At 34.7% G+C, this 10517-nt stretch overlaps 1 protein-coding gene across 2 annotated transcripts; it reads left to right on the forward strand.

The window, feature by feature from the left end:
• Nucleotides 1-2339: 2339 nt before the first annotated feature.
• Nucleotides 2340-9710, forward strand: LOC109101449 (junctional adhesion molecule A-like). 2 transcript variants are annotated; one of them, XM_042724056.1, is made up of 10 exons: nt 2340-2642; nt 4501-4560; nt 4844-4960; nt 5092-5232; nt 5534-5736; nt 6255-6357; nt 8404-8515; nt 8630-8642; nt 8748-8808; nt 8940-9710. In XM_042724056.1, the coding sequence occupies exons 1-9, from the start codon at nt 2600-2602 to the stop codon at nt 8790-8792; spliced, it is 837 nt and encodes a 278-aa protein (XP_042579990.1). In that variant the 5' UTR covers nt 2340-2599; the 3' UTR covers nt 8793-8808; nt 8940-9710. The 2 variants fall into 2 exon arrangements, with proteins under 2 accessions (XP_042579990.1, XP_018970356.1); XM_019114811.2 differs by having other exon boundaries at nt 2345-2642; nt 8404-8511.
• The last annotated feature ends 807 nt before the right edge of the window (nt 9711-10517 follow it).

The raw sequence follows: 10517 nt of genomic DNA on the forward strand, positions 1-10517 counted from the left end.
ATTTTCTAAAGGTTTATTCCACTTATCATAAAGTTTTAACATTTGAATGATAGAATCAACAGTTCCCCATATGCAGTAGGCTACACATACTTAGGCTGAATAAAGATTGCATTGATAGATTATATAAGTAACATGACATTGACCTTCAGGCCTTGTTCATCACAACTTGATATGAAACATGTCCAGGTCCTCCACATACTTAAAGATGAATGAAAAAGGCATCCATTGTTTCATTGGGTATTTTTATATTTATTATTTTATAAAAATAATTACATGTACAATTTTACAAAAAATTTTTTAAGTCTCTTCTGCTCACCAAGCCAGCATTTATTTGATCCAAAACACAGCAAAAACAGTAATGTGAAATATTTTTATAATTTAAAAGAACTGCTTTCTATTTGAATGTATTTTAAAATGCAGTTTATTCCTGTGATCAAAGCTGAATTTTCTGCATCATTACTCCAGTCTTCAGTGTATTAACATAATAATAATAAAATGTTTTTTTAGCATCAAATCAGCATATTAGAATGAAGGATCATGTGACTGGAGTAAGTCACCTTTGAAATCACAGGAATAAATTTCATTTTAATAGAAATATAGAAAATTGTTATTTTAAATAGCAAAATATATTACAAAAGCAAAATATTAATACAAATATTTTAAAATTGGACTGTTTTTGCTGTACTTCGGATTAGATAAATGCAGGCTTGATGAGCAGAAGATATTTCTTTAAAAACATTAAAAAATCTCACTGTTCAAAAACTTGACTGGTTGTGTTTAACAAAAGGTATGCTCCAAATATTATAAAGTCTGAGCAGCTGAATGATCAGATAAACAGTTCTTGACATGCAGTACACACACATACATACATAGACTACACAGAGAGATTCCTTGCTTTAATATATCCTCAGATTCTCCCTCCAGGTAGTCTTTGATGGCATTCTGTTGATTTTTACTGTCCATCTGGAGAACGGCAGGCCCTGTCACCTCCCCACAGAATAACCCACGATGACTCTGTACCACGCTGGACCAATGTCCCTTACAAACTTCCACTTTATGTCCTCTTGTCGCTCCTGTTAAAAATAGAGAATACATACGTGTTGGGGGTATATGTGTCCACTAAAAATTATTTACCTCATCCTTCTACATAAACATATTTATGATTTTAAACCACAAAAATCAATCAATATCTAAAGAAATGCTCTCACCATACCTCCAAGCACCACTGCATGGCTTATGTGGTCCTTCAAGTGAACTGTAACAAGTAATTTTCTTCACTGGTGAAACTGCAGGAGGGACCCCTTAACCCGGGAGAACTGCTCTGCATCAGGCTTGGACTGAAAATGTGTAGAATGCTGTAAAACATGACAAACAAACATGATGTGATCTTTTCGTTAACATAGAAGAATACAAAGATAATCTGTGACATACACAGAGTTATCCAGCAAGACATAATGAAATGATGCGGTTGCCCAACCAAGTTACTGTGCATGGGTACTGTGATCAGAGTATATCATTAAAGAGGTTATATGTATGTGAGTGTTTTGTGTGTGTGTGTGTGTGTGTTGGTGGTGGGGGGGGGGGGGACAGGTAAGTACATATGTGTAAGAGGGATGAAGTGTGTGTGTCTGAGTGGGTAAGATGAGTGTTATGTGTGGAGGGGGAGGGTATAAAAAATATTGCACATTGATTCATAATTGATTTTATGTTGTAAGACTTGTGCCTTCTATCTATCTATCTATCTATCTATCTATCTGTCTCTCTATCTATCTACACATGTATGTATGTATATATGTATGTATTTGTGTGTGTGTGTGTACGCATGCATGCCACGAATACATACATGTGTGGATAGATAGACCCCCCAACATAAAAACACTCATCTCAGCCCCCGCCCCCAAACACAAACACACACACACACACACACACACACACACACACACACACAAACAAACACACACACACATATATATACAAGTATATTTGTTGCTAGCAATAACGTGCCTGTGTGAAGTTGAAATTAAAAAATACTGTTGTTTATGCACGTGCACACAAATGACGCACACGTTCTTAAAGTTGTCAACGTTTGGTAAAGACCAAAGATATTTTTTTTTACTTACCGACACGGCAAACAACAGCTTCTTTTTTAGCGGTTGGCAAACAATACAAATTATCTTCTTATTGATGCTTCTTCCTGTTTCAAAATGATTGAGAATGTCACGTATTTTGACATGGGCGTAGTCTGTGACGTCACACTTGGATGTGGGCGGGGTTGGATGTCCACCGCACGCAGGGCCAGGCTGCAGCGAGACGCTCCTCAGTAGTTTGTCTTATTTGCACCTGCGTTTCCTTTGATGACGTCACGCAGCGGTGTACAACCAATCGCACGCAGTCCAGGTAACACAGTATCACCCAGGAGGGCGTTTGGTTTCAACCTTTCGGCTTATCTTGACTCAGCTGGGCTTTGCGAGGGCAAGACAAATACAACACTCCCTAAAAGTTCTCGTCAAGTAATATAAAACCAGGTATTTTTTTTAATTTATTTTTATCATTAAAAGAAGGAATATTTTGGAAGACATTGGAGCATTTCAAAGTGGATATGTTGACCTTCGTCTTTGTTTGCCTCTCTGTCTCAGTCACAGGTAGGAATCCATGTTTTCAGTGTTTGACTAATGTTTACATATCATTTTTATTACGTCCTGTCATTGACTGATGTCTTCTGTGAAATATTCAATCTATACTTTTAATATATATAAAAAACTGTTAGGCCTATATTGCTTAAACATTTCATCAGCGATTTCTCACATTTATTAAATTAAAAATACATTATTATTTGCGTAAAGTGTAATTTAGCGTTTTTTTTTTTAGTATAGGTCTGCAAAAAGAGAAAACATTACTTTAGCCTATATCTGCCAAATGTGACCTTATTTGACCAGTTCCCTAAAGTAATCGTTATTTTGAAAAGGTACTTGTTGAGATGAATGGTATTTCCGAGTAACCACTTGAAGTCGAACCGGTTTTAACTTTAATATAATTACATTCCGAAGCAATGAATCAGTGAACCGAGTCAACTAAAAGCAGTTCGAAATATGATTCGATAATGCGCTTCATGCGTAGCAAAATTGGGCATATCTGCTTTTGCTACGGTAACTAATTGTCCTAACTTAAGTTTTGTATTTAGGTCGAATAGAAACAGCATTTTAAATATCATTGTATTGCTGTTTAAATGTGAAAGAAGGCCATTCACGGCTCGACGGTATCACCTGGTCTGGAGAACCTGTATTTCCACCTTACCCATCCCCCATCCGAAACCCGAGCTCCACAACCAGGAAATTGTGACAGCTGAAACGCAATCAAGAACAAGTGACCAAAAAGAAAGAAATAAACAATTAACAGTAAAGCCACAGTATTTTAATAAGTTAATTTTTTTATATATTTTTCTTATTGAATATTATTAGTAGTCTACCAGTAACACTGAAACCTCTAGGCTAATTCTTGATAGCATCAAGAATGCGCGCATACATACAACACAAGGCACATAAGGCTACTGTTGAGCAGACAGAGAAACTGTGTCATCAAGAATTCAGAGTATTTGAGTATCGTGTTTGTTTATAGTTGTTTCCATCCAGTACACATGGGAAAAACTTTAAGAATGGCAAATAGTCTTACAAAAGTAATTGTTAGAGCGACAAGCAATGTTTGTCAATGAATGTGAATTCGTGGTATATTGGTTGTTTATCAGGTTTTTTTTTTTTTTTTTTTTTTTTTTAGAATAGCATTTGGAAAAGCAGTTGTAACTGCCCTAATGTTATAACGTTTCTGGCTTTCATCTGTTGCATGTCTACATTTGTGGTAAAATAAAGAGTTCAGTTCAGTTTTTTGATGAAACCTCGCGCATTTTGCCAGTGTCACAGTTATTGTTTTAGCAAGTCTGATGGCTTTTTGAAATGGACGACGGACCTATATAATAGACCTATAATTGTTTCTCCTCTTTGTCTTGTGACCCAACATAAGTGCAAGCTTGTCCTTTGCTGTCATGTTTGAAAGTTTTGAAATTTTGAAATGTGTGTTTGAAAATGTTTAAAACACATTTGATATCAATCTGAAACATTTACAGTTGTGCCAACCTGCTAAGGGTGTCCAATGTGTCCATAGAACACATTACACGATTATATGGGATGTGTGTGAACCTACTTTAATACGGTTGAAGAGTAATCGGTTTCCTTTAATGCTAAAAATGTTCAGCATTTGCATAGTTTCACGAATTATGTAAATTTATTTTTGGAGCTCTCTAAATGAACAGGGTTCTATGTCATGTTGCATTAGTTTGATTGTGTTTGTTAGATAGAAAAATAAGTGGTCAGCCTAGATGAAGATGATGTCTGAGCATCATTTCACTCTGGATACAACTGTTAATGCAATTTATAATATGTTTAATGTGATTAAGAATTATTTTTTATTGATGTATTAAGGATTGAGTCCCTCTCTTTCTGTCTACAGGCCTGCATGCGTTTACGGTTACTGTTGCTAATCCCTCAGTAAAAGTGAAAGAGAATGAGGGTAAGTTTCATTTAGCTTTTTCTGTTTGTTTGTTTTTTAAATTATAATTATTTTTATGAGTCAGTAGGCAGCCAGATGTAAATAATAAAGAAAATATAATGTAGTGTCTGCATAGGTTTTGAATAGTAATTAAAGAAAAATAATTTGTGATGTGTTAGAATTTACTGGGGAGCCTTCTCTACTGGCTGACCTAAGGACAGGTCTGCCTATTTTGGGAGATCCTGGTTTAAGCATTCATTTTTTGATGTGAAAAACATTTATGCACAAAGTATTACTTTTTTAGGAGTTGACTTGAAATGTTCCTACTCTGCTGACTTTGGGTCATCACCCAGAGTAGAATGGAAGTTCAGAGATCACAAGGGCTCTCAAACATTGGTCTACTTTGATAACCAGCCAACTGGTATGGATAAAAACTTTACTGTTGTCATCCAGTTTCTTGTTATAACCTTGCAGTAGCATTCTCTTATTGTTTGTTGATGTGTGAAATGTGAATGGAGGAAAATATATAGCATTGTGCTTTTTTTTCATTAGGTAAGTATGTAGGTCGTATCACCAAGTATGAAGGAGGAATTAGATTTAACAAGGTGACCCGAGCAGACACCGGAAACTATGACTGTGAGGTGTCTGGTAATACTGGATATGACGAGAAGACCATCAGACTCACAGTCCTTGGTAAATCATGTTGTATGATAAACATGAAAATGTACTACCTGAGACCTGTCACTGATATACATGTCATCATAAATCACAACAGCAAAAACTTCTGTCTCATCCTCATATCATTCCAAACCTGTATGCATTTATTTTTCTGTTGAACACAAGATATTTAGAAAAAAATTATACATACTATGAAAGTCAGTGGGGTTTGGCCTTGTTTATATTTAACAGTGAATAGCATAGAATATTGCTTTGATGAAATGATATAATACACCAAACAGTCTTGTCATTCTCACTGTAACTCCCTCCACTCCAGTGCCTCCTTCCAAGCCTGTATCCAGAATCCCTACATCAGTCACAACAGGCAGTAATGCCGTCCTCACCTGCTTCGATGTAGATGGTTCCCCTCCATCCACCTATATTTGGTACAAAGACAACACTCCCCTCCCTGTTGATCCAACCAAGTTCCCCAATTTTAAGAACCTTACCTACAAGTTGAACAGTAACACTGGTAACCTGGTGAGTGTTCATCTACAATATTAGAAAATACAGAATAACAAGCATATATAATGAGTGTGTGTTTAATTACACAAGTTTGTTTCTGCGAAAGGATAAAAAATAAAAAAGGATAATTTAGGCTATTTATCTCACAATTCAGACATTTTGCTTGCATTTCAGAATTTATATCTCACAAATCTGTCTTTTTTCCCCTCACACATTGTTGAATTTTTTGACTTTGTCTTGCAATTCTGACTTTAGCAATGGAATTGCAAAGAAAGAAGTCAGAATTAAGAGATGTAAACTCAGAACTGAAAAAAAAAATATAGAAAAAAATTAGAATTTTCACAATTACCTATTTATTTTTATATCCTGTGGTAGAAACAGGCTTTCATGATATATTTATATTCACAACAAATGACGTTTCAAAAATTAAGAACTATATATTTTATAGAATTTAAATGTCACTTTGAATTTGTCATTAGTTTGGTATTGTTTTGGAAGAATATAGATTATATTTTATTTCTTTGTGTGATCAGGAATTTGCCAGTGTGTCTAAGTTGGATACCGGTTCATATTTCTGTGAGGCCAATAATGGAGAAGGCGTCCCTCAGCGTGGAGATGCAGTGCGCATGGAAGTCCGTAAGTCAGGGTTCTTATACAATAGGCAATTTGACTTTTAGTATTTTAAGGGTCTGGATAAGTATGGGAAAAAGAAAACCGTATGGACAAAATTTTTGTGTTTCCAGATTAGTGCCCCTATTCTGTTGTCTTAAATATTCTGTGAAGGGCATTGATGGTTTCAGTTTGCATCATGTTTTTGAAACATTGACCACTGTAGCCAATCACAGACATGTCTGTTGAGTGAGTGAACACAGTGTCCAATCAGATGAGAAGTTAGAGAGTATCCACTCACTATTGTTTGAAGTACTGGAGTTTAAATTCAGTGCTACGGTACCAAGAATCAATAAATTTTACTGGTGTACAGACTGCTGAAATTTTGTTACTGTGACAATATTAGTTTCTAGTATTGTGAGAGTATCAAATTGTGAATTTAGTATTGCGAATTGAACCTTTAATTATTACACCCTTAATTTAATTTAATTTGTTTTTCATTAAGAAATATGGTCTGAAAAATCTACAGAGATGTCTGGAAATTTGAGTCAGAAATTTGCAGAATTTTGAAATGGAATATGTGTTTCCCTGGTATGTAACATTGTCATTGATTTCAAATAATAACTGTACTTAGATTTCACTGCATTATAAAACTTTAAAAGGCTTCTTTGATATTGTCACATTTTATCAGGTGTACCTACTCAAGTTTTTAAAATGCAGTTAAAAATACAAATTAAAAAAAAAAATTCTTTGTAGGACAACAGATCTATGTACAGAAGTTTATATAGAGGAATACCCCATGTTTTGGGGAGTCATTGAAGTTTGCTACTGGAAATTCAGTACTGTTGAAAAATGCTACCTTAAACTTTCTCAAGGCAGAGATGGTAGTCCCATACAGTAGAAGTCTGTCTGACAGCACACAAGAAACTCAATGAATAATTCTTGATGCTGTAGATTTGGTCTCAAGTTATTTTCTTTCACAACTTATTGGTTAGGGGGCTAAAATAAAGGCCTGTTCCAGGGTTTCCAAGGGTCTTTAAAAAGACTTTAGTTGTATCAAATTTAAGGCCATAACAAGTCTTAAATGGTACAATAAAAGTCTTACTTACTACATTCATTCATTCAATCATTCATTCATTCTTCCTTTCTTTCTTTCTTTCTGAATTTCATTTTGTTTGTAATGCCTGAAAGCATTCATGAGTGCAGTGGTTACAGGAGAAAGCACTTGTTTCTGCGTTCCAAAAGTGCCACCTACTGGAAGGGAATGAATTCGCATTTTCAATAAAGCAATCTGCTCTTTTTGTTTAATAGACCGATTTTATTTTTTCCCCGCAGCAATCACTCAGTTGTAAATATGAACCGTTGGATTGGTAAACAGGTTAATATGGCTTAGTAAGATATAATTGCATGTTTTAAATATAATAATTGATACTTTTGACTCATCCCATTTTATCAAATTTGTTTTCGTGAAAACCTGTATTTGAACTGTAAATCATATTTTTACAGTCATTGTTTGATTACATATGTTACAGATAGTGCCCTTTCCCACTCATATGGTGTCTTAAAAGTTGTAAAAAGCCTAAAATTGGATTTTAAAAATCCTGCAGAATACCCTGTGTTCACCCAAGGACAAAAACTATAGCTATAAATAGCTATAACTATAAAGTTGTAATAATTATTCAAATTCTATGAAAATACACATGACAGAAATCACTTTAAGATTATTTTTCCAGGTGAGGAACGATAAGATCATTGTCAGCCAATAAAAATCACTCAAGGATTTAGAGCAGCAGACAACATAACTGCAGTGCATGCTGCTTACAATAAACAACATTATTGTACACTTGTGTGAATGCTGATGTAATTATTTTTAGACTTGGTGCAAACTTAAAGCAAAGCCTTAAATGCCACTCTTTGGCTTGGCTTGAGAATTCTCAATTATTCAAAAAGCAATATTTTTGACTTATGACTTTCTAAAAAGAGAGAACCAAGTATGATTTTTGATCTTTCTGGTACTTACGTCTCTAACAGATGTCTTGATTTAGTTAATTTTGATGTTTTTCTTTGTTATAGGTGATCTAAATGTTGGGGGCATTGTTGCGGGAGTTATTGTGGCTTTGCTGGCAGTTGGATTGCTCCTCTTTGGTCTCTGGTATGCCAAAAAAAAGGGATATCTGCCAAGTAAGTTCTCACTGCATAAGTGTATGTGTTTGAGAAAGAATGAGAGAGAGAGAGGTTAACTATAATAATTAGAAATTCAAAATGATTGACTTATTTGCTTATGTTTTTTTTTCCACAGAAAAAGCAGAAAGGTAAGAGTTGTTTTTCTTATCTGTGGCACATATAATCTCATTTCTGATATATCATACTATATATAAAAAAAATATTATGTAATAAATATATATGATCTCTTGCAGCAAGACAAAACAACAAGCTGTTTATACACAGCCCAGAACAGATGATATGGATGATGGTGATGTAAGTACAATATATCTTAGTTGTGTAAATGATATTAATCAGGATTTTTTTTTTCAATAGTTGATTCTACCAACAGAGTAGTGGTAATGCTAAAATAATCATATTTACACTGTTTTGTGTATCTGTTTCAGGGGGAATTCAGACAGAAATCATCTTTTGTTGTGTAGTCTGTGCTACTCTGCATGAAATGTGGAGATTCAGTGCCTAGATCAAGTTCGTACAAATCAGGATCAGTGTGTATGTGATGAGAAATGCCTTCCTACTCCGCTTTCCATGCTGGTTGACCATAGAAAAATTCAAAAGCTTTAAAGCAGCAGTTGTAAATGTGCAGATTTAATTTTAGGAATCTAGACCTGTGTTTCGGTTTTGTTGAAATGAATAGAAATGTAATTTATTGAACTATGGTTAATCTGTGAGTGGAACACAAACCTAAAGGGTCTAAGGTCAATTCTCTATTAATAGAATTCGCTTTGTTGTTTAGTTATGTGTGGACTAAGATGTCCAATGCTGTTTTAACATGACTCGCACTATGAGATGGAAACTTCTTGGGGAAGAGAAGGTACTATGAATGTTCCCCCATCAGGATATAATGTCCCCTCTCCTTTATATAAACATTTGCTGTACATTGCAGTCATTGATATGTGGTTTGTTTATGTCACTGGCTTTTTTATGATAGAGTGAATACCTTGTGTGTTTTTATGTGTTTATACCTTTTATGAAATGTAAATAGATTTTTCTGTCTTTTTATTGGATTTTTTTTAAAGATTTGAAATTGTGCATAATTAACCTCTCTGAATAGTTAATCTGGGAACAAATTACAGAAGCCCTTTTTTCCCTTGTGTTTGATTTTATTTTTAATGTGTGACTTGATCCCATTCTTCTAATAAATGAAATTTACTGAATATGACTTAATGAATATATAAGATGTTGACATTTCTCTGGTTTTCTGTCTTTCATGCAGAAAACCCCTTGTGAACGTTAAATTCAGAAGTGTTATTTGTGGTTGCCTCAGCTGAACAATATGACTCTGATTCTGGGAAATATCACTTCTCTATCACGTAGGATGTCATTAGGAATTAGTGTATTTATTTCACATTATTTCTAAACGTTTCTAAAAGATCAGAGGCGATCTACGATGTTCCGAATATGACCGCTAGGTGGCTGTGTAGGATAAAATATTTTGCACAGCTTTCACCCCCTTGAAATTGTAATAAAATAAATAGTTTTGATTGCATTGATGATCACAAAATTCTAAATTACTTCAGTTTAATTGTCCCAGTATTAATATAGAAAGATATCATGCTCACATATAAATTTTTAATACAGTAGAATAATGCAGTAACCATCAGAAAATAAAGCGCATGTCAGCTGTACTACATACAAGGCAGCTTTGATAACAGTTAATTCACTGATTTACCTAATGTATGATCTTTCAAGATTTGATTTTGCTCTCTTTTTGTGGGCTGGCCACATACAGTCCCTTCACATTTTTAAAAATGTAAGCGCTTATCCTCCAGGCTCCACATGATGCGTTCTACGTGCTACCTGCACGCAGTTACATAAGAGCGTTCAGATGAATGTGAGCAGACGTCAATGACGATGATGATGCTTTTCACTGAACTGCGCTGCCTGCCATTAGAGCGCATCTGCTCAGATGCTATTGGGCTCAACGTCACCTTTCCAAACTGCGACTTTAAGGGTTGGGGGCG

The sequence above is a fragment of the Cyprinus carpio genome, chromosome B5, assembly GCF_018340385.1.
Source record: "Cyprinus carpio isolate SPL01 chromosome B5, ASM1834038v1, whole genome shotgun sequence".
In the NCBI taxonomy this organism is placed as follows: domain Eukaryota; kingdom Metazoa; phylum Chordata; class Actinopteri; order Cypriniformes; family Cyprinidae; genus Cyprinus; species Cyprinus carpio.